At 36.9% G+C, this 24,916-nt stretch overlaps 1 protein-coding gene across 2 annotated transcripts in view; it reads left to right on the forward strand.

Moving 5' to 3' along the window:
- Positions 1-24,916, forward strand: part of LOC149844330 (vacuolar protein sorting-associated protein 52 A-like) — a 203,750-nt gene that overhangs the window by 33,023 nt on the left and 145,811 nt on the right. For both annotated transcript variants that reach the window (XM_090000506.1, XM_090000507.1), the window contains exons 3-5: positions 6,295-6,448; positions 11,095-11,189; positions 13,358-13,415. In XM_090000506.1, the coding sequence (XP_089856632.1) occupies positions 6,308-6,448; positions 11,095-11,189; positions 13,358-13,415 (294 nt within the window). In that variant the 5' untranslated portion in view covers positions 6,295-6,307. The remainder of the gene's footprint in view (positions 1-6,294; positions 6,449-11,094; positions 11,190-13,357; positions 13,416-24,916) is intronic.

Genomic DNA, 24,916 nt, shown 5'->3' on the forward strand with positions numbered 1-24,916 from the left:
GTTGGAGCCCCTCCAACGGTCATATTTATGACCGTTGGAGGGGTCCAACGACTCTATGTGGACCCCTCTCAATTGAATAAAAACAAAAAAACAAAAAAGACAAAAAGGAAAAAGAATAAAGAAAAAGAAAGAAAGAAAAAGCATATCAAAGATATGCGTGTACAGGTGAAATGACGGAAATACCCTTATCGGGTTTTACAATATAAATATATATATATTTATATATATAGATAGACACATAGACATATATATATCATATATATGTGTATGTGTCGTAATCTATATATATATATATATATATATATATATATATATATATATAAAGTACAACATATTTTAACACCCCCCCTCAAACACATGGTGAAATCACCGAGAGTTTGCTAAGGAGGAAGAAGAAGCGAGGCGAAGGCAAAGCTTTGGTGAAGAAGTCCGCCAACTGATATTCGGTAGGAACATATGGAAGTTGAATGGTGCCTCGTAAAAACTCATCTCGAACATAATGACAGTCCATCTCAATATGCTTCGTTCGTTCATGAAAAGTGTGATTGCTAGCAATATAAATGGCGCTCTTGTTGTCACAGCACAGCTTTGAGGGAGTTGAGAATGAGACACCCATATCTTTAAGTAAGCTTCTTAACCATATAATCTCAGTTGTGGTAGTGGCCATCGCACGATATTCTGCTTCAGTAGATGAGAGAGAAACTTTACGCTGTTTCTTACACCTCCAGGAGATAAGCGACTCCCCAAGAAACACACAATAACCTGTGGTAGAAATACGATCATCGGGGTTACCCCCCAATCAGAGTCAGTATACGCAAGTAAAGTAAGAGGTGAAGAAGAGGATAAGAATACTCCCTTAGTGATGAAATCTTTTAAGTATCTGATAATCCTCATTACTGCTGCCATGTGAGTGGTGGTAGGAGCAGTCTGAAATTGACTTGCACTATGAACTGCATGAGAAATGTCAGGCCTGGTGATAGATAAATATGTTAAGAATCCAATCAATTGACGATAAGGTGTGGGATCTGCTAAAGGAGTGCCATCATTGGCTCTCATCTTGGCGTTGATCACTTCTGGAGTCTCCACCCTTTTGTCATCTGTCAGCCCAGACCTAACAATAATATCAGAGGCAAGCTTCATCTGAGATAGGACATACCCCTTGGGGGAGTATGCAACTTCAATTCCTAAGAAATACCTCAAAAAACCTAGATCAGACATATCAAAATTTTTCTTAAGAATATTTTTAATAAAATCAATACCTTTCTTATCATTACCTGTGATAATCATATCATCAACATATAATAACAAAATTGTTATGTATTCATTAGAGGATTTAACAAACAAAGCAGTATCTGTGTAACATGAGGAGAAACCATTATCCAGAACTACTTTGCTAAAAAGATCATACCAAGCTTTTGGTGCTTGTTTTAACCCATAAAGAGCTTTGTTTAATTTTAGAATATTACCTTTCCCAATTTCAAGACCCGGCGGAGGGTCCATAAGAACTTCTTCACATAAAGTTGTAATGAAATAAGCGGAAGAAACCAAGAATGCTAAAGCATTCACTATGTCCCACACGGACAAATGCAACAAGCACAAGAGAGAAAATCCACTAAGGGATATACAAAGGGCCTTATAAAAAGGCTACACACATGAAAAATAATATCACTATTATTGAAGAGGAGCTCTCAAGAGCAATACAACATACATGGGGGGTTCCCCCTATTTATAAGAAGAGGAGACCAAAGGGGCTCCCAATAGAGTCGTTGGGAGCCCCCAACGGTCACATATGTGACCGTTGGGGGCCCCAACGACTCCATTGTGGGTCTCCTTTTCGATATCCAAAAAATACAAAAATAAAAATAAAAAATAGTGAAATACGAGAAACAAAATAAGTACCCCTATGGGGTACTTTGTGAAATGACCATAATACCCCTATCGGGTATTATGGTATTATTACATATGTTTTAACAAAAGTTCCATTTAAGAATGCATTTTTAACATCAAGTTGGTATATAGGCTATTGTTTGATGGATGCTAAAACAATTAAGGTTCGTACACTAGTCATTCTGGCCACAGGAGCAAAGGTTTCTTCATAATCAATCCCATATTCTTGGGCATAGCCTTTAGCAACCAAACGAGCTTTGTATCTCTCAAGAGACCCATCACATTTGGTTTTGACTTTATATACCCATCTACACCCAATTGCCTTTTTTCCTAAAGGTTGAGGAATAATGCTCCAGGTTTGGGCCTTGTTAAGAGCCTCTAATTCGATTTTCATAGCTTCAATCCAATGTGGGTGATTTTTAGCTTCCTTGAATGAGGTAGGTTCGTGATACGAATGTATTAACATAAGACAGGCCCTATAATTCGAAGAAAAGGATTCATAGGACACAAACTTTTGTGGTGGCCTACTAGTACTAGAAGATCTCCTAGGTAGATTGTTGTCAGTAGATTCTTCTAAAGAGAAGTCTTGAGAGTATCTGTCAATAGCAGGTTGATGTTCATTTCCTATCCGCCGGGTATAGACATTTATATCATTAAGGTTTTCATTTTGGGAGGTATTATCATGTTGTGGTATATCATTATAATGTAAAATTCCATCACAACTAGTATCACAAGTAATAGCTTCAGGAGACTCAATTCTAGGAGCTAAGTCAAATAGAAAAGAATAATCGATGTCTTCCTTAGATGTGTGAATATCGAAACCATTTTGTTCTTCAATAAAGTTTACATTTCTCGACACATATAATTTATTGTTTCGAATATCATAGCATCTATAGCCTTTTTGATTCTCACCATAGCCAATGAACACACATTCAATAGCTTTAGGTGACAACTTATCTTGTCCTAGACTAAGTACAAAACATTTGCATCCGAAGATTCTTAGTCTATTAAAATCAGGAGTAATTTTAAATAATTTTTCAAAGGGTGAAACATTTTTCAAAGAAGAAGAGGGCATACGATTCACAAGATATGTTGCGGTAAGAAGAGCTTCGGCCCAAAAGTTTTTAGGAACACATTTAGACACAAGAAGAGTTCTTGTGGTTTCGATTAAGTGCCTATGTTTCCTTTCCGCAAGACCATTTTGTTGTGGAGTTTTAGGACAAGATCGTTGGTGCAAAATTCCATTTGTTTTAAAATAATTTTGAAAATCTTTAGACATATATTCTCCTCCTGAGTCGGATCTAAAAGTGACTATATTGTGTTGGAATTGGTTTTGAACAATAGCGTGGAATTCTTTAAAATTAATGAAGACATCGGATTTATTCTTGATAATATAAACCCATGTGTATCTAGAAAAATCATCAATAAAAGAAACATAGTAAGAGAAGCCTCCTTTGGACATAACGGGTGCCGGTCCCCATACATCGGAATGCACAAGTTCAAAAGGCCTTTTTGACACAAAATTGCTATGAGAATATGGAAGAGAGTGAATTTTCCCAAGAATACAATCATTGCATGTAAATGTATTTGTATTACAAAATTTTTCCAAAAATGGAAAAAGGTACAATTTGGAAATACTAGGGTGTCCAAGTCTCTTATGCCAAGTCTCAATATCTTTGGATTGAACATGATTACAAAATGATTTGGATGGCAAAGACAAAAAATCCATATAGTAAAGATCCCCTCTTCTATGGCCTTGCCCAATCCGCTTCCCGGACCGGAGATCCTGCACATAGCAATGGGTTGGTGAAAACGAGACATTACATTCAAAATCGGTAATTTGAGAGACGGAAAAAAGATTTAGATTAAGTTTTGGGATGATCCGGATTTTGGGAACAAAAAATTCTTTGTTTTGGTCATAAATTTTCTCAAGGTTTCCAATACCCTCAACATTTAAAGATGTTCCATCGGCGGTGGATACATATGATTTAAATTTATTGAGACTTGGTTTTGATAAAAGTGATGCATTTGGAGTCATATGGAAAGAAGCACCCAAATCAAGAATCCAAGAAGTCATACCTGGAAAATAAGAGATGGCGGCACTGGAAGTGGAAGGTGAGGATGATGATGTAGAGGCGTTCATCTTCATAAATTGTTGAAGAGTTTCGGTTTTATGAGCGATGGAATCCTTTATGTCACCATCCTTTGAATCTTCATTGATGATTGGAGGAGTCTCTCCCACGGAAGCTACCTTCTTCTTGAATTTAGGGCAATCGGGACGAATATGGCCCGATTCATTACAATTATGACAAATGATTTTTCTTCCTCCACCACCATTATTCTTCCAAAAATGTGGTGGTTTATATGATCTTACATTGTTGCCGGGTCTAGACACGGCATGCACTTCATCAACATCTCTCTTCAAGGCCAAACGGGTTTCTTCTTGACATAAATCGGCCAAAATATCGCTTAGAGGAGTAGAGGCCCTATGAAGTAGAGATCCTCTAAGTTGTTCAAATTCGGGACGAAGCCCATGAATAAATTGAAAGAACCTGTCTTTTTCCATTTGCTCTTGTCTCATAGCAATAGCACTACCTTCCCATTGCGGTTCGAGAAGGACAAGTTCATCCCATAAAGAGGATAGGGCACTATAGTAGTCCCTAATGCTCATATCACCTTGCTTGGTAGCTCTTACCTTTTCTTGTAGAAAAAAATGCCTAGCAAGGTCTCTTTGAGTGTACATACCTTTCATAAAAACCCATGCTTCATTAGCCTTTTTGAATTTTGCAAGGTTTGCACAAATCTTCAATTCGACATTATTCATGAACCATGCTAAGATTTTAGCATGTTCACTTTCCCAATCTTCCATTTTAGAAGAATAATCAAGAATAGCCTTTTCCTTTTCTTCTTCATTCAAAGCTTTTTCTTCACCTCCTTCAAATTTAGTTAACTTTAGTTGTGGTTCCGGAATGGTTCCACATACATAACCCCAAAGCCTTTTACCTTTGAGATTATTCTCCATAGTGGCCGCCCACATGCGATAATTGGTCCCATCCAATTTGAATGAGAGATCGATTTTTGCATCTTTGTTGGCCATTAGAAGAAAAATTTATAAGACAAGAGAGGGGAGAGGTATTACTTGTCAAGAGAGGATCCAATGAAGCCTTCTTAACCAAGGCTCTGATACCATGTAATGAAGTGCCAAATGAAAAGACCAACGTCTCCAAGCGAAAGCACGGAAGCACGCACATACACAAGAGGCCACTAAAGGGCAAAATAAACCACAAAAGTGGTCAAGCACAAAAAAGAGATAAAAAATATATTTCACTTCATAGAATGCTTCACAAGAAGCTTAGAGAATACATGGGGCTGTGCCCCTTATTTATACACAGCAAGGGACCCAAGGAGGGGCTCCCATAGAGTCGTTGGAGCCCCTCCAACGGTCATATTTATGACCGTTGGAGGGGTCCAACGACTCTATGTGGACCCCTCTCAATTGAATAAAAACAAAAAAACAAAAAAGACAAAAAGGAAAAAGAATAAAGAAAAAGAAAGAAAGAAAAAGCATATCAAAGATATGCGTGTACAGGTGAAATGACGGAAATACCCTTATCGGGTTTTACAATATAAATATATATATTTATATATATAGATAGACACATAGACATATATATATATCATATATATGTGTATGTGTCGTAATTTATATAAAGTACAACATATTTTAACAGAAGCGTGCTTCCCAAAAAAGGGGGACGCTTCCCCACGCGTTTCGGAAGCGCGATGTTTCGCGCTTCCGAAGCCCGTATCGGGGAAGCACGCTTCCCCATTACCCTAGGCGCTTCCGGTAACTCTGCGTTGGACCCAATTCCAACGACTCTTTATTAGTCAAGTCTTGACTAAGACTTGACTAATAAAGTTGGGTCTAGTTCCATGTGAACTAGAGACCCAAAAATAATAAAAGAAAAAAAAAGGTAAAGAAAAAGAAAAATATTTATACATATTATAATAATATAATAATAATATTATTATATATAAACATATATATTACATTGGCTACATTTTGACAGATGGTCCACCAGATTACGACGAACCAACTTTTCTGAATGTACTTGAGTGCTTCTTCTTCCTCCCTTTGAATGACCGAATGAGGTCACATGCCATGAAACCCTTCTTAACAGCAATTTTCAGGTTTGGCCAGTTATGAGGACTGTGATTTTGAACATAAGGGACCTTCAACCATACCTATAATTAGATATGTATCAAATGATATTTCATATACAAGTTGACTTGGATAATAGCTCATTTAAGTTAATTGAATGACTTGTACACCTCCAAGCTATAAGTCTGCCCGGCTTTTCCTTGTTGATTGAACTTTATTTGTAACTTGTATAATGTCTATTGCAGAATATAGAAGGTGATGAAATCTAGGATGGATGATGGTGATGAAGACGTCATTCTCTATGGAACGCCTATTGAGGAGGAAGAATTATCAGGTCAAAAGAGAAAGAAAAGTGCAGAAGTGGGAACTATGCAGAATCTTCCAACTTGGAAGCAGGAGGTATGTGTGTTTTAGCTTTAACATTTTGGTGCTTATTTTCTTTGGTTTCTATTTGTGCTTTCACTCTCTCTCTCTCTCTATATATATATATATATGTATATATGTCTCATAGTCACCAAATAATAAAAAAAAGTGAAAAATAGTATGATACATTAAATGATTAGCAAAAAGAATTTATTCCAATGAATTTGCATACTTCCAAATTTAAATGGAAATTCAAAATTTAAAATTTTTACTTTCTTATGTTTGCAAAATGGCGTACATTTCCTCACAAGATCAAATATTTTTTATGTTACTCTTGAGAAAAACTCTTGTAGATTTATCATGTTGCTGACATTATGATTATGATATCTTGTGGGGCTGCATGTATGCGGTTTGTGATATTGTTACAGTTTAAACTGGTGATGAGCAAATAGCTTAAATGAATTTAAAATGGCTAATGTGCAAAAAATGCTTTTATCTTTAAGCTTAAGTGAGATTCAGCTCTAGGCTTATGAGTAAGAAAGTTTATCCAATCAAATCTTATACGTTGTGATGTGGATTTATTGATTATTATTATTTTTTTAATTTTCTGAAGAAAGAACAGCCATTTTATTGGTAAAAGGTAATTACAATGGTCAAAAACCCAATACATTCGTCAAAGCATCAAGTAGATATTATGTCCCAAGGATCAATAATTCAATTCCATCATGGAAAAATTGAATCAAAATATGTCATTTTTACTCTTCTAAGTCAAGGTCGGTAGTTTTAATAAACCATTGGAAAATGGACAAGACATCACATCAATGCAAAAAGGACAACATAAAGAATTTCAATAAATAGAAAAGGTGATCAAGCAATAGTGGATAGACAATTTGGTTCTCGCCTAATCTAACTAACAGAAACCTGCTTCTAACCATTTCTATATGCCTAAAGTTGTGCTACTAAACACGGGATCAAAGTGACACAACAACAACTACGCCTTCATCCCAAAACAATTGGGGTCGGCGAGATCGAAGTGACAGCTCAGAAACATAATTGAAGAACCTTTGTTTGTGGGAAGTGTAATCAACTTACGAAATGATTTGATTGATTTCTTCTTGCAATAGGCTCCCTCATATAAGGAGCTCTACTGTGACAACATTTTAGGACATCAAAGAGACTGAAGAGAGGTGTACTGCTTGCTTGGAGAGGAGGAAATTTATCAAGGTGATGCCAATAATCAAGGACAAAAATTTAGGCCATAGAGCACTTTGACAGAATCTAGTTTCAATTATAATAAGATGGGTGTGCTTTTTTGGCTTTGTGAAAATCTGCTAGGTTGACATTGGTAAGAACTGTTAAATTATATGTAATATCCTATGCTAACTAGGAATTGTTTAAGTCTAGTTAGAATAGGATTAATCTAGTTAGAATAGGATTTTTACTTTCTTTTTTGTACCGATTTAGGCTTTTTGACTAGTCAATGTTTGACTTAGTAAAAAAGCAAGAGAGCCGTTGGACTCCCAACAGCTCTATTTAGAGCCGTTGGGAGCCCAACGACTCCCTCTCTTACTTTTCTTCAATGCATTATAAATATGGGGCAAGGCCCCCTCACAATGTATGACTTTTAAGGGTGTTTTACCCATTCGATAAATATATTTTTTTCTTCTCTTTTGTATACCCCTTTTCGGGTATTTTTTGTATGAACCCTTGTGGTTCTTGTGAGTGATCCTTTTTCGGTATTTTGATTGCAGCTATTTGAAGTCTTGTTTGGTGATGATCCCGGAACTCATCTTCTTACATCGTATTAGAGCTTCGTGATCAAGCTAAATTTATTTTCGGTGCATTGGGAAATGTGCCATTCAAAGTTTGAAAAATAAGTGAAGTTCTTTTCAAAATCGTGATCGTGTGAAGAGCTTGGAGAATGACTCATACTCATTATCAGTGGTGAAGTACTTACTATCCTCTCTTTTATCTTTTCTCCTTTTTCTATCTCTCTTCTCTCTTTATTTATTTTTCTCTCAAAACCTTGTAAAATGGATGACAATGATAATGTCACCATTAAACCCATCAAGCTTAATGATTCTATGTTACATGGGCTTCAATAATGAAGCACCTTATATGGGAAAAGTGGTTGTGGAGATTAGTTGATGGAACCGATTTGAAACCTAAGCTAATCCTTACAAAGGTAGAAGGAGAGAAAAAAATACCTCTTACGGAGGTTGAGAAAAACAAAGCCATTACCACTTACGAAAAAAGTGAAAAGAATGGAGAATGGGACATGCCAAGATTATGTCTTGGCTCATAAGTAGTATCGATATCAAAAAATGTTCAAGTCTTGCAAAATTTGAACATGCTAACGATGCTTGAGACTATCTTAATAGAATGTATTCTCTTAAAGACATTGCAGATGTGTGCAACTTACATGACAAAGTTCGAAATATGGTTCAAGGGGATAAGAGCATTAGAGAATAGTATAATAGTTTGTCCGAATTATGGGAATAATTGCTCTTCTTGAACCTAAGTGACATTGTCCACAAGACATAGACTTCCGCAAAAATCAAATAAATGCGGAGCACTTCTTTCAATTTATTAGTGGGTTAAGATCGAAATTTGAATCAACCAAATCCGTTCTTCTTCATCAAGTAAATGTTCCTTCCATAGAAGACACAATAGAAAAGTTGAGTATATAAGAGAATAGGCTCAAGAAGAGAATCTCTAAAAGTGATAATTACTCGGTTCTAGCCATATCTAGACCGGAAAATCATATTGGTACATATAAACCTCCACACTATAGGAGGACTAATAATGAGAAGCAAGGAAATGATTTTGAAAAAATAAAAGTCATTTGTTACTATTGCCAAAAACCGGGACATGTAAAGACTTATTGTCCAAAATTGAAGAAACCCTATGTAACACCCGGTTTAAAAAAAAAGTTCGGACCCGGGTTGGATCCGTTCCCCCCGTGCTTATAAATAAGCACGCAAAGGGGTTTCTCCCCCCCCCCCCCCCCCCCGTTGTTTCTCGCTCCCCGAACCCCCACTCTCCTCCTTCTCGTCCCTCGGTTGCCAGACCTCCCTCTTAGAACTTCCCTGCTCCGGCGACCTCTCAGGTACGACTCTCTCCCCTCCGTCCTCGTTTCCCTGCTCTCTCTTCTCTTCTCCCATCTCTCTTCCCTCTTCCCATCTTCTCCCTCTATTAACGACAAAGGGGTGGTGCCTCTGCCCTTCCCCTCTCTCTGTGTTCTCGAATGACAGGGGAGGGGGGGCGACCCCCCTTCTTCCTGCACTCTCTCTTTTCCCCTCTCCTTGACCCCATTGGGTGACGACAACATGAGGTCGCCGACCTCCTGCCTCGTCCTACCTCACCTCTTCTCTCGGTCTCCTCATTGCAGGGAGGGGCGCTGCCCCCTCCTTGCACTCTTTCTCCCCCTGCCTCCTCCCTTTTTGGCATGAGGGCAAAGGCATAGCCCCTGCACCCTCCCTCGTTTTTGTCAGGCCGGCAGGTAGGGGCTGTGCCCCTGCCCCCTTCCTCTTTCTGTCGGGTCAACGGGCATGGTGCAGTCCCTGACCCCCTCCCTCTCTTTATCAGTCTGTCGGGCAGGGGCGCAACCCTGCCCTCCCTTCTTTTCAGGTTCGGCCCCTCGCACGTGTCGACATGCGTTTATGATAAAGAAGTTTACTTGTGCCATTTACATAGTATTTCGAGTATTTTAGCGCACTCTATTAGCGCAACAGATTTTGTATGCGCCCTGAGGCACGAGCCTTTGATCACCATCGGGGACTATTACGTTGCCATATGTTCAGTCTGAATTTCAGGTTGCAGACTTCTTCACCAAAGCTCTTCTGCTGCCTAGATTTTTGTATCTTCTTAGCAAACTTTCGGTGATTTCACCGTAAGTTTGAGGAGGAATGTTAAAATTACATGTATTTGAATACCCGACAAGGGTATTTTAGTCTTTTTGTATTTAGAACAGTCTACTAGGGAATAAAATGTAAACTTTTATTTTTCTATTTTTTATTTGTTTGCTGTCAGTTTTTGACTGTTGGGAGACCGTCCAATGTCTGATGGGTTGCCTCCCATTCACTCTTCTCTTTGAGGCAATGCTCTTAGAAGCATTTTGGTGATATTTTATAAAGCTCTCTCCCTTCCTATAGGCCTTTATGCCTTTCTTGCTATTTTGTATTTCATCTCTTTTGAGATTGTAATTGGTCCATTAGAGACCACGATTAGTGTGTTTGTATAAGCCCTTTGTTGGCATTGTATTTTTCACTCTTGTTTCATTTCACTTTCATGGGTGTTTTACCCATTCAATAAATATATTTTTTTCTTCTCTTTTGTATACCCTTTTTCGGGTATTTTTGTATGAACCCTTGTGGTTCTTGTGAGTAATCCTTTTTCGGTATTTTGATTGGAGCTATTTGAAGCTTCATTTGGTGATGATCCAAGAACTCATCTTCTTACAAGAACCCAATATATAGCCTCACAAATTGTACACAGCATGATGAAGAATTAAACAAGGTTCACACTCTTGAAGTCTTAAATTAATTGAAACCTGTTCTATCTTGTGATATGGATTTGAATACTATAAAGTTCTTGGTAAGCTATTCATACAACATGCTGCTTCAATTTGTTATTGTTGTTATTTTTACTTTATGTTTGAATGGCTTCTTGGTCAACTGCAGGACATTAGAAATGATGAAACACAAGATGTGCAAAAACATGGATTTGACTTGGGGGCATTTGTCGGAGATCTGACCCTTGAAGATGATGGTGATAGGTACTTGTTATTGATGTAATCGAAACAATGCGTGCTTAGGAGTTGTGCCATCCCAAAGTGGAAACTAAATACTTTACCAAAATATTGTTGACAGATTTGAAACAGCATCTCAGTTGATTGTTTTTGTCTCTAGTAGTTTTGTCAACTTAGCAAACCAGTGACAAAATTTTTGGAATTTTCTGGTTAATTTCTTTGATATACATAAGAACCTTTTTCTAAGGACAAAAGCTTCGGGCTCCCAGTAGCTCCATATTCCTAATTTTAATTCTTTTTGTTGTCATAATTTATTTAGACTATGAATTGGGATTATAAGCTTAATTTTGATAAAAGCATGCGCAAATAGATAAATTTTGGGCACTTAGAAAAGTGTTATGTGATGAATCTTGTATCCATGTTTGAATAAGATTTTGGAATTTATTTTAGAAGCTGATGGGCCAATGAGAGCAGGTTGGTGTCACCAGTTTGAGATGTTTCTTTAGAAAATACATATCTTTCAAATAATTTGATTTTCAGTAGAAACTCAAAATTAATAAACAAATCATTTCCTTGGTTAAAGCAAGAATATTTTATTAATGTTCAAAAATAGGTCCGACCTTTAAAAGGAAGTTTAGGGTGACATGAAAACAATACTTTTTCATGCATATAATGAGTAATTGAAATAATTTTGTTTTGTTTTGAAATCATTTGATTTTCTGTGGAACCTCGAAATGAACAAATAAACCAATTCCTTGCTTAAAGAAAGAATTTTCTGTTTACTGTTCCAAAACAAGGAAGTCCTTTGAAAGGGAGGTTATCATCACATGAAAACAGACCTTTCTCATGCAGATAGTGATTAAAACTGAGTCATTTTGTTTTGTTGAAAAATGCATTCTTTACTCATTCAGTTTATGTATGTATACACTATACACTCGCAAAAGTACTCTTCATTGTTTTGAATTCAAAATATTATTGAAAGGAAAAACTCACAATTATGACTTTGGGCAACTTGTTTGCAGACTTCTCAAGTTTTTACAGAATGTGAGTGGGGGACTCATTACTTTTTTGAAGAACGAAACTAGCCATCATCTATTTTCCTTTTTCGCCTTCTCCCCCCCTCTCCCCCACAAAACCATTGTTCATTTGAATGTTAAAAATGCTTATGCTTTAATGTATTAGTATGCATCATCATTTTGAGCTTGAATTAGTTTATCTTGTATTACCTTTAAGATTAGGCCTATGCTGTAAATTGTGTTCGACTCAGAGTTACTGGAAGCCTCTTAGATAAGTGGGAAGCCCACTTCCCAAAAACTCGCTTCGGAAGCGCGATACTCCTCGCTTCTGAAACTTGATGGGAATCTCGATTCTCCCACGCTTCTCTTATGCTTTTCACATGCTTCATCTATTCTTCTTATATGTTTTCTCACTCTACATTTTTTTATGTCTCTTCTCTCACACTTCTCACTCACTTCTATGTGCTTTCTCTAAATTGACAATCATCATTTTTAGATTTTGTTAAAAATTGATTTTTTACAGTAAAAAATCATGAAATTTAAGAATAGTCATTTTTATTTGTGTTCCATTCAATTTTTATATTGCTTTTTTTATTCTTCCCTTCCCTCTTTCTATACATTTAAAAATGCATCGCTTCTCGCTTCCGCTTCCCGTATTGTTTCCCGCTTCCGCTTCCTAGTCTGGCAACCTTGGTTCAACTATCAAGTTTATATAAACTTTTGAATTATTTTGATATTAATATTTCTCCTTTTCAGCATGAATACATCCTGTATAATGATTGGCCTTATTTTTTAGGATTACTGAATTTTCTTATGTTGCAAGGTGATATTGGTCTTGGGCACCTTTAAGAATAGTAATGGTGGTGACCTCCAAAATTTATGATATTATCTGTAAACATGCTTACTTATCCAGTCATGTTCCTAGTTATTTAAAAGGGTTGGTAAAATACTGTAAAAAAGTGTTTGAAAATTGTAGATTGGTACCAAGGATGCCAAACACATCATTTGCATGGAGCAATACACTTAAAGTTCGTGGAAGTGCTAGAGCTTCTTTCCTTTTTTACATTATTTTTTGACAACCTGGGGTGATTTAGTCTCGACAAAAGACTTCTGTATGTCTCATTTGGCTTTAGTTGGCCTAATATCAGGTTAACATAAAACTTTATTTTCCCTTTGTAGTGATGAAATATCATTGGAGGGCTTGCAACAAGTACTTGAAGAATGTAAGAATGATGATGTAAGTGAATCTAACTTCCAGTTTTTCTCAATTTATATGATCAGATAGAGATAGCGTACTATCTGATCACTACTGCATCCATAGTCATATTTGCAGCCATATTTCTGAGCAAATCATTTGGATGCCTTGTTACAAGTGTTTTCATCTTCTCATGACATATGTTGATGATATAATAGTACTTGGACAAGTTGATATGCTTCAATATTTCATCATACATGCTCTGCTCATGATGAAGCATTACAAAACAAATTTTAATCCATTTCCTGATTAAGTTATTAAGCTTGTAATGGTTTTTCTTTTATGCAATAGGGCTCACTTTTAAAGAATTTTAACATGTTCCTTTAACATCTCATGGCAGGTCACGTACAGTAACAATTTAAATTATTCGTGCTGTCACTTGATAGAATTTGCTCTGGAATTTATACCTTTGCCAGGGGAAGATTGTGTGGAAAATAGATTAGATAAGCAGAAACTTTAAAATGACTGTGATGATGGTGATAATAAAATTGGTAAAAAACCTGCCTTGGGAGATACTGCTTAAGCCATACATAAGAGATATAGACTTGTTAAAGGAAGAACCTCAAGGATTTAGTTTGTTTTCAAATTTTTTTTTGGTGAAAGAAAAGTAAGTTTTATAACTTTTATTGAATGAAAAAGAATGGTGACTAGAAGTCACTAAAGATAAAAGCCTAAAGAGCAATGTTGCATCTCCATTGTGAGCCAATCCATGAGATATCTGAGTTAGGCCATTTTGTTAAAGCTCAGGCTGCAATATCATTTTAAAATGTGGATGCGAATGTGAGCAGAAGCATAAGAATTCTGAAATCTACTCCTCTCTAGCCAAACAAACCACCAGGTTGATTGCAGCCATTATTTCTAAACAGCTTGACATTTTGGCAGTAGTGAAATTTTCAATGGCCAAGTAGTAGTTCCCTAATACATAATATGATCATAAGTAGAGCTGGAAATCTGGCCAAGGGAGAGAAAATAAACTCTAGAAGCCCCAAAACTTATTCCTTTAGGGCATCCCTTTAATATTTATATAGTCATAACTGACTGTGTCAGGCCAAATTACATGTTTGCCCTTGTATCATCATAACACACCTTATGTTACTTACCAATACAAATGAACAGAATACAAAATGTAATATATGTCAACATGTAACTAATATGCCCTTGCTCTATCATGCAAGGTGTGATGTGGAACCCTTATCAACTCATCACACATCAGCTGACCAGAGGGAGCCCTTTTTTCTTTACTTTGCACAAGGTAGCTGTCTTGTCTAAGCATATTCGAGCAAATGCTTGAGCCCAAGGGGATTGAACAAAGCTCCAAATCACATTCATGAAATCAAGTCATATTGTAAAATGATCTTTACTGAGAATTTTCCGTCATGGCTATCTTTCCATATTAATCAATATGCCTCTTCAGTTGGCTTCACATCATTCTTCAGCAAATTGAGCAAGTCCAACCAGACATTGAACTCCTCATCTATAAAATTCCTAGAAAATACCATAATCCAACTGGAGTTAGCACAACAGTCACTTTACAGTTAGGATGCCTAGAAACAAACAATGAAGGATATCTTGTTGCTAAAAAGCATTGTCCGCTTCATATGTCAGTCCAAAATTTTAGGCATCATCCATCATCGAGAGCTTGGCTATGATAAGCTCCTGGAATTGTCAAAATGAGAGAGCCATTTTTCCATATACTAGAACCCTTCCTCCATTTACTATTTTGTATTTAATGCCATGGGAGCTCCTCAATGCCATATTTACTTGTACTGAGCTTAGCTCAAAACTGTGTTATGGTCTGTCACATGGGTGTGGGTACAGGTACGGGTGCGGAGCAATTTCAAAAATTTTGGACATAGGGACACGGCTATATATATATATAATATATATATATATATAATATATATAATATATATATAATATATATATATATATATATATAACAATAATAAGATTGTAAATTTTAAAGCAAAAATAAAAAAGTAATTTTATTGAAGTAACAACACAAACTTACCAAAATATAACACATAAAGAAGCTTGTGAGTGTGACAATAACAAAAATTATCATAAATCTGCCGAGTCTGTCCAAATTAATTTTAATAAATGGACAAAAATAGACTCGGTCAAAGTTGACCGAGTCCAAAATGTGGATGGACTCAGCCCCGGTGCGTTGACTGAGTCCAACACAGTTTATCGTGTCCGCCCTGTGTCCGAAGCCGCACCCGTGTCGGGGCGTGTCGACGGAGGTGCGTCGACCTTTTAGCCGAGTTCGTGTGACTTAGGTTATGGTAGACAACCTACCACCATTTTGCCAAGAAAGTGTGATTCAGTGCTTCCAGCCTTGTGGATGCCCAATCCTTTTCTCCCAGTGGGAGAGTTGATAAGCTGCCACACCACTAAACTTCCTTTTTGTTGTTCTTAGACTTAAACCAAATAAAAGATCTCATGGTTTTGCTGATCTTCCTTCCAATCCTCTTTGGCATTTTAGACAAGGTCATCAAGAATGAGGGATGCTAATGATGACATACTTGGTCATAGCGATTCTTCTTGCAAGAGTGGTATTTGGAGGTCCAACGTGCTTTTCTTTTTTTTATTTAATCCTCAGTTGCCATCCAGTGAGATTCTCATAAACATCCTGTCATGAAGAATATACCTTTGTAATGCATTGGTAGATCCTCCTGATTGCAACAAAAAATTATTTCAGCTGCTTTGCCTATTTCTGGTTATGCACTGAATACCATAATTGCCTGAGATCTCGAAGAAGGCATTGATGACTAGCGTGGTTCTCTCCATTTGGGCTAACAATGCAATTGCAGTTTGGGCTTCCTTTCTTTCCTTCATGATTCGATTCTCATTTAAAGCTAGTGTATCCAGAGGGGTCCCAAGGAGGTTGAGTGCCACTTGAATATGACAGTTGAGAGGGTTAGACGAAGACATGCCCAAGGTCGCCCTTACCGTTTCTCCTCCAATGTTGTTATAGAGTCTTCCATGTTAATGGTTAGAGATGTAGTGGTGTTGCTGCCTTGTTTTGGGAAATTTCATTGGTGTTGTATAACCCAAGTGGTGGCCCCTCAATGGATACGGGATAGAGAGAATTGGGACTTGCTAGGTAGTTGGGACAAGGAAGACATTGAAGATGGAGCCATTCTAATAGAAAGGAATGTTAAACTTATTGCATCTTAGTGTTAGGTTCTCAAGACCCATGTGCACAATTCAGAAGCACAACCTGATAACATTTGGAGGATCTACTTGTGATTAGGATGTATTTCATGAAAAAGTAAAAAGTAATAAAGAGTAGTGTTGTTCGCAACTGATGCTAAGTGCAGAGCTATGACTCAATGGATACGGGATAGAGAGAATTGGGACTTGCTAGGTAGTTGGGACAAGGAAGACATTGAAGATGAAGCCATTCTAATAGAAACGAAAGTTAAACTTATTGCATCTTAGTGTTAGGTTCTCAAGACCCATGTGCACAATTCAGAAGCACAACCTGATAGCATTTGGAGGATCTACTTGTGATTAGGATGTATTTCATGAAAAAGTAAAAAGTAATAAAGAGTAGTGTTGTCCACAACTGATGCTAAGTACAGAGCTATGACTCAAGTCACTGCTAAGGTCATATGAATAAGATGGTTGTTAAGAGAACTAGGAGTTCTGGTACATGAAGAACCTCCTTGTATTATGACAACATGATCACCATCCATATTAACAAGATTCCAGAATTTTATTAGAGGAAAAAGCATATTGAGATAGACCCACTTTATAAGGAGGGCATATGAAGATGAAAAAATTTGACTCGAGCATATGTGCTCGAAAGATCAAGTTGTAGACTTGTTCACCAAGAATCTTACTTCTCACTTTAGAACATTTCTCTCTAAACTTGAGATGATTCCTCTTGCATCATCTCAAGTTTCAGGCGAGGTGTTGAGAAATGTATTATTATCAGCATATTACTGACACCCTCATATATAATTTCATTTATTTATAAGGCCATTCTTGTCCTTTCTTGTAATGCTGTTGTAAGAGTCAAAGTTAGAGGGTCATTTTGGTCCAACTTTTGATAGGAAGTTAGGAAGAGGGGTTGACCTATATATGCCTTTTAAACTCTTTCATTTTCCTCTCTCTTAGTGCTTCTTCTCCATGGATGCATTTATCAATTTCTAAGCTTGTATACCGTTATGGAGGTCGATGATGAGGACATGCTAAAGTGCATAATATCTCTCACATATCCAATGATTCTAAGCGTTGCAGCACGATGTATTGATCTGGGAAGTTGATAAACTATCTCACTACGTGAAAGACATACATAATATCTACTGTAATGCTCGTCAACTATATCAAACTCCCAACAAGCTGCCTGTAGAAAAACGGGTCATCCAATTCCTCTCTATCAGTAGACTTTAACTTCATATTGTGTTCCATGGGAGACTCTATCATCTGCAATTCTAAACAAAATACATATCCTGTGGCGCTTATTCTTAGTGACTCAATCTAATCAATATTTGATGTTCCCCACTTCTTGTTGGCACTAGTGGATTTAATGATAAATAGTGAACAGATCATCCTCCAGCCTTTCAAAGATTCTTTGTTTTCTTGTCAATCATGTGAACCACCAAGCTTATGATGTCCACCACCTGCAAGTGCATATCCATCTATGCCTTCCACAGTTCCTCTCTTCTCGAGAATCCATCTCCAGGGTCATTGGTGACTTATTTAATGTTATCCACATCTAGTCACTCCATGATATTTATGCGTTTGGATAGGAGCATGGTCCTTCTAATTATGTCACAATATAATCCTATTCTTAGGCATGTGTATGATAAGAAATCTTTGGAAAACCATGTTAAAATATGTGTATATATACACATACTTATATATATAAGTATATATATACATATATGTATATATGTACATATATCTTTTCTTTATTGTAAATCCGAAAACCTGATAGGGGTATTTTGGTAATTTCCTTGTACAATTTTATTTTTAGGTTTTTCTTTTATTTCTTTTTACTTCATTTTTCTTTTCCTTTTTTCTTTTATTTAAATATGTAATAGGACCACAAGAGGCCCCACCCATCTAGTCGTTGGGGCCCCAACGGTCATTAATGTGACCATTGGGGCTCCCAACGACTAGAAGGGAGCCCCATGTGGTCCACTCTCTTACTTTCTTTTTCCTCTATAAATTAGAGGGGTCATCCTCTTGTAAAGTATGGCTTTTTTGCCCACTTAGTTCGTCTCTTCAATAATATTCTTTGCCTTTTAAGCACTTTACCCCTTAGTGGGTTATTTGTGCACTTTACGTGCTTGTGTTCTTGGCTCTTTACTTGACTCTTTTAAAGAGTTCTTTGGATTATTGGTGCTTCCGCTATTTTCATTACATGGTATCAAAGAAAGGTTGGTTTTCAATAATGTTGGAAGATCTTTGGAGCTATTTATATTCCTTATTTCTCTTCATCAATGGAGCATTAATCAAGAGTTGAGATCTCTTTCAAACTCAATGGCGCAAACTATATTATGTGGGCATCGGTTATGGAAAATCATCTAAGAGGTAAGAAATTGTGGAGCTTTTGATGGATACCACTCTTGAACCTACTTTAAAACTCACAAAAATTGAAGGAGGAGTTGAGAGAGCTCTAGATGGAGACGACCACATCAAAGCCATTGAAGAACACCAATCCAAAGTAGAGGATTGGGAAAGTAGCCATGCCAAAAATTTGGCATGGTTCATGAACAATGTTGATATTAAAAATTGTGCCAATATTGTGAAATTTAGGAGAGCCAATGAAGCATGATTCTTTCTTAAGGGTATGTATACCCCAAAAGATCTAGCTAGACATTTTTTTTGCCAAAAAAAATGTCTAGCTAGATCTACTAAACAAGCGGGTATCAGTGTTCGTGATTATTTTACTCTTCTAACCCTTCTTTGGAATGAGCTTGCTCTTCTTGAGCCCAAATGGGTGGCTCCGGAAGACATTGAGTTAAGAAGAAAACAAATTGAAAAGAGCATTTCTTTTAATTTCTACACGGCCTTAGGCCAAAATTTGAGCAAGTTTGGGCATCTCTTCTTCATAGAAGCAAAGCCCTACCTATTGAAGATGCTCTTGCCGAAGTATGACAAGCGAAAACTTGTCTTGTCATAAGTCTCAAGAATGATGAAATTTTGGTCGTTACTAGGCCGAGAACAAATGTAAAAGTATATAAATCTCCACACTTTTTCAAAAATAATGGGTATAGAAAGGGTGTGATTTGTCACTATTGTAATGAATCAGGGTATATTAAACTGGTTTGTCTAAAGCTTAAAGGAAAGGTGGCCGCGATTGGAGAAAGTTCTCCAAAGAAAGAAGATGTTAATGGAGGGGATATTAAAGTGACTCTTAGCCATATTTCGGAAGTCCTTCAACATCTTCTCAAAACATCTTCAACATCAACTTCAGGAGCCACCATACCCTATTCATCATCACCTCCAGGTACGTGGATACTAGATTCTGGTGCTTCTTTTCATATGACATCTCATAAAAACTCTCTTTCTAATGTTTTTTCCGACCCCATGTCTTCTTATGTTTCAACGGCCGATGGGACATCTTTGAAAATTGAAAGTATTGGAACATTTGATTTAAAATCCTCTCAAATTTTTTTTGTTCCTAAAGTAAGAGTTGTTTCAAAAGTTAACTTAAATCTTTTTTCGGTTTCTCAAATCACTGATCATGGGCCAAGTCTCTTTTTCACCTAAAGATTGCACTATACAGGATCTTCAGTCAGGTAAGCTGATTGGGCAAGGCCATAGGAGGGGCGATCTTTATTTTATAGATTTTTTGAATCTTTCATCCAAGTCATTTTGCAATTTTGTAAATGTCAAAAGTATTGAAGTTTGGCATAAGAGACTTGGTCATCTGAACGTTTTAAAGATGTCTTTTTTTTTCTTTTTGGACAATACTTGTAAAGACAAACACATGACTTATAAAGATTGCATATTTGAGAAATCTAAAACTATTCCATTTCCTCAAAGGAATTATGTTCCCACACGACCATTTGAACTTGTTCATTCCGATGTATGGGGTCCCTCTCCTGTTGTATCTAAAGGAGGTTTTTCTTCATATTATGTAGTATTTGTTGACGATTTTACTAGATTTACATGGATTTTCTTCCTAAACCGCAAATTTGAGGTTTTCTCATTTTTTAAAGAATTTCATGCAATGGTTAAAAATAATTTTTTATGAAACCTATCCATTCTTAGACCCGATTCGGGAGGAAAATATATGTTCAATGAATTTCAAAACTATTTAAAAGAAAACAAAATTTGTCACCAACGTTCTTGTCCAAATACTCCGCAACAAAATGGTCTTGCGAAAAGAAAGCATAGACACATATTAGAAACAACAAGAACTCTATTAATTTCCAAAAATATTCCAAAATCTTTTTGGGGCCGAAGCTGTTCTAACTTCGACATATCTAATTAACAAAACACCCTCATCCTCGTTAAAAAATCTTTCTCTGTTTGAAAAACTTTACAATATGTTTCCCGACTATAAAATACTAAGAATTTTTGGATGTAAGTGTTTTGTTCTAATTCACAAGAACGATAAACTTTCTTTAAGGGCAATTGAATGTATTTTCTTAGGATATGGCGAAAAACAAAAAGGTTACCGATGTTTTGACCTAGTAAATAACAAACTTTATATTTCAAAAGATGTCACTTTTCTAGAAGAAGGAAATGGTTTTTCGCATAACCAAAATGAAAATGTTGATTATTCATTTCTATTTGACTTGTTACCTCAAGAAAAATGCATAGATAATCATGTTGAAACTATTGAACCTTTTGAAGCTCTCATTGAGGATCATGTTGATTCTCCAAACAATGAACAACATAAAAACATAAATGAAAATATATCAAGTCATACTCAAGTTTATACTAGAAGAAATGAAAATAGTCATCCTAGTGCCCTTGAGAAATTCTCTCAAGATGAATCATTAGAAGTGTAACGACCCCAACTCATACCTTTGAAAAATCAGGATTTTTTTTTTAAAACAGTGCGGAAAACTTTCCAAAGATCCGGGGTCCTCACAGTTCCAACTCCAACTGGATAGCCAAACACCACAAACGAAATTGCAATTATCATCCATAAAAACCAAACCAATTTCTTTATTCAAGAGTTAAGAATTAATCTCAAGGACAATGTTCTACTCAACAGAAAGTAACGTAACCATTGACGGAAATAAGTAAATGAAAAGAACACTAGACTGAAAGACCAAAAAGAAAGAGCCACTCTATCCACAAATGAAGCTGTCAAAACTCAGTGTGACTCGCGCCCTTCCAGTAGTTGTCGACTTCACTGATCACCTGTTTCTGCGAAAAACCAATAAAGTAGGGTGTCAGAATCGAAATCCTGAGCACAACTACTTCTTAATGAAACAAGTGAGATAAAGGGTTAAGATAAGATATCATGCAACAATTGAGGGAAATACATACAAGACAGTTTATAGCATTTAGGAATTTATTCATGCAACAATCATCAATGCTAAGCATACGAAGACAGTAAAACAGTAGCAAGTAATAAAACTTCAGCATGCAACAAGAAATAATCATTTCACACTCACCATCATGTATTGATTGAGGGAACCATTAAAGTATACATGATCTAATGATAACAGGAAAATGCATGATTTTTTTTTGTGTAATGCATAAATCCCTTTATTATCTTTTATTTAAATCTTTTGTTTCCATATGCATGCCCTATTAAATACATACAACTTTAAGTTTCTCTTTTTAATTATCGTTGCCGGCGGATACACCAAACAGGTACAATCCCCGAGGTCAAGTAGGTTCCTAGGGTAGTTTAACACACAATTTGTATTTTATTACTGGGTTCAAACTTAGCCCTCGACCGAATCACCTTCGGAACATTAGACCTCCACATCTAATGTCGGGGACACAAGGGACACCCCACGCCCACAAGTACCACTTCCTTGGTATCAAAACAACAGCTGTGTCAAAACACACCACCCCCAGGTAAAGTGGCGGACTCTCCCTAAAACCGTGGCCAGGAGAAGGAACCTCAATATCGGGTTCAGGGGACCAAATTAAGCACACAGAGTTTTGTATCCTCACAGTCTCCTCAAGACCGGATCTCTAAGATCCCCATTCTCCAGATGGGTGATCCCAGAAGGTATATTACACTGTGCTTTATTATTATCTTTTATTAAAAATCAATTCCTTAGGTTTTGCAACACCATATGCAAAAATAAAGATAAGAGCTCGCGTCTATCTCGCGAGAGCCATCACAGGACTCCGGCCCGTGGAAACATGTAGAACAGTGCAATAAAACAAAATATTAGAAAAACATGATCTTTGCAATGCATTGAAATGAATAAGGAAAAGCAATCCCATAGCTCGGGCTTATCAAGCCTTCGACGAATTTTCGATCACCGAAGCACTATATGCATAAACCATAACATGTTATATATAAAGTAAATCACATACTTTCAATTTGCACATTTTTCAAATCAGTTACAAACTCATAACCCATAAGCATAACCACAGAAATTTCCAGAATTTCTCTATATGCAAACTCAAGTTTATGCATGTTTTCTTTTAAGTGGGTTTCCTTACGTGCATACATATTTTCCAAACTGTGTGTCTACTCATGTTGGTTGCAACACCTCAACAAGCTTCGCATATGCACGTCACTATATGTTCTTGTCATATGCATGCCCTCTTGTAAATGCATGTGTTTCGTTAAAAGAAACATCAATGTATATGTATTTTCACATGGGTGTAGCCAGCAATAAAATGGGTTTGTTTGCAATAAACATAGGCACATCAATACAACTACTACAATACTACGTGACAGTCAAATGCAAAAGTTTAAATAAGTGCATGCTTGCTGTTCCAGGATTTGATTCAATCAATGCGTGTCTGTAAGTGCCCATCATTAACGCTGATGTGCATGCTTTAAGGAAATATTTCTGTTTGTCAGTACTTCAACATCCATCCCACGTTCAGCCAACACCCGGTTGGTTATGGCAGCGTGCACACAGTCCCCAGTCCGGGCCTGTGTAGCCTGTCGAGGCTGGACAACATAACAACAACATAGGAACTTAACAGAAATATTTAAACTCTATACATATCTCACCTTATATATATATATTTCCTCTTATTTCCTTTTTCTTTGTTAAACAGCCCACAAACCCATAGTTAAATATTTTATTTTATATTATAAATATATATATATATACATATAAAATTTTCTTATTATCTAAAACACCCAGCCCAGCCGACCCTGTCGGCTGGGTCTGACAGCATATACACAGGCCCAGTTTGGGCCTGTGTATGCTGTCAGGAAACCACATCATACTCAGACAGAAATAAAATCATATTGATATTTTATTTAATTTTTTTTTTCAATGGCAGAAAATCACAGGCCAGCACCCAGCTGACTGGGCCTGCCGTGGCCCGGCCCACAAGAGCACAACACATCGAAACAGAATATTATATTTTGTAATGCATCAACACATGCCAGCCAACCAACAGGTTCAGCTGGGCCTGCCTCGACCCTGTCGTAGGCTCGCCTAGCACCCAGCCAACTGGGTGTTGGGCCTGGCGCACCCTGCCAGCATGCTGGCAGTCAGCCGAGTGCTACTCGACTGGGTGCCAGCCAGCCAACAGTAACATAGAAGGAAAACAAAAAACTGTTTTTTTTTTCAAAGAGTAAGTCCAGCCCAGCCGACCCTGTCGGCTGGGTCCAACAGCATATATACAGGCCCAGTTTGGGCCTGAGTATGCTGTCAAAAACAACAGCACCAGTGTCGACGCAGACACTTGGTGAATACATATATATATATATATTGTTGGAAAACAATGAAAATACAAAATATGTAAATGGGTATCAGTGAAAAATCGTGGATCCACTGCTCCTCCATGGATTTCCATCAAAAGATGCATGAAAATCCAATCTCCACCCGATTTCTCATTCGTTTCAAGAAGGGGTACCCGTACCTTTATAGGAGAACACGAGTAGAGGCTGCAGAAGGTGCTAGGGCTGAGCTACGTTGCCTCCACTCTTCTTCTACCTCCTTCACTCTCCCTTTCTTTCTCCCCCTTTTCTCTTCTCTCATTTCCTGTTTCTCTTTTCTGTTTTATTCTAAAGCCAAATGAGGGAGAAGGGCTGCCCCCCCCCCCCTCCCTTCTCTTATTAATAGCTGCCAGAATTAGGTCTCTCTCTAGGGAGTTTCCAGATTTTGGACTCCTTTTCTTTTTTTGACTTTTGACCCCCTTTTAATTAGAGAAGAGGGTTAACCCTAAACCCTCTTAACCCAATCCCGAAATTGATAAAAATTAATAAACTAATAAATTTATTTTTTTGAATTTACTTATTCTTAAATATTCAAAAGCTTCCAAAATTGGTCATGTTGACCATGGAGACTTTTTATATGATGTTAACCTCAATTTAAAGCTCCCAGCTGAATTTAAAGTCATACAAAATGTTG

This window comes from Nuphar pumila, chromosome 3, assembly GCF_984573655.1.
Source record: "Nuphar pumila chromosome 3, dmNupPumi1.hap1.1, whole genome shotgun sequence".
NCBI classification, from domain to species: Eukaryota; Viridiplantae; Streptophyta; class Magnoliopsida; order Nymphaeales; family Nymphaeaceae; genus Nuphar; species Nuphar pumila.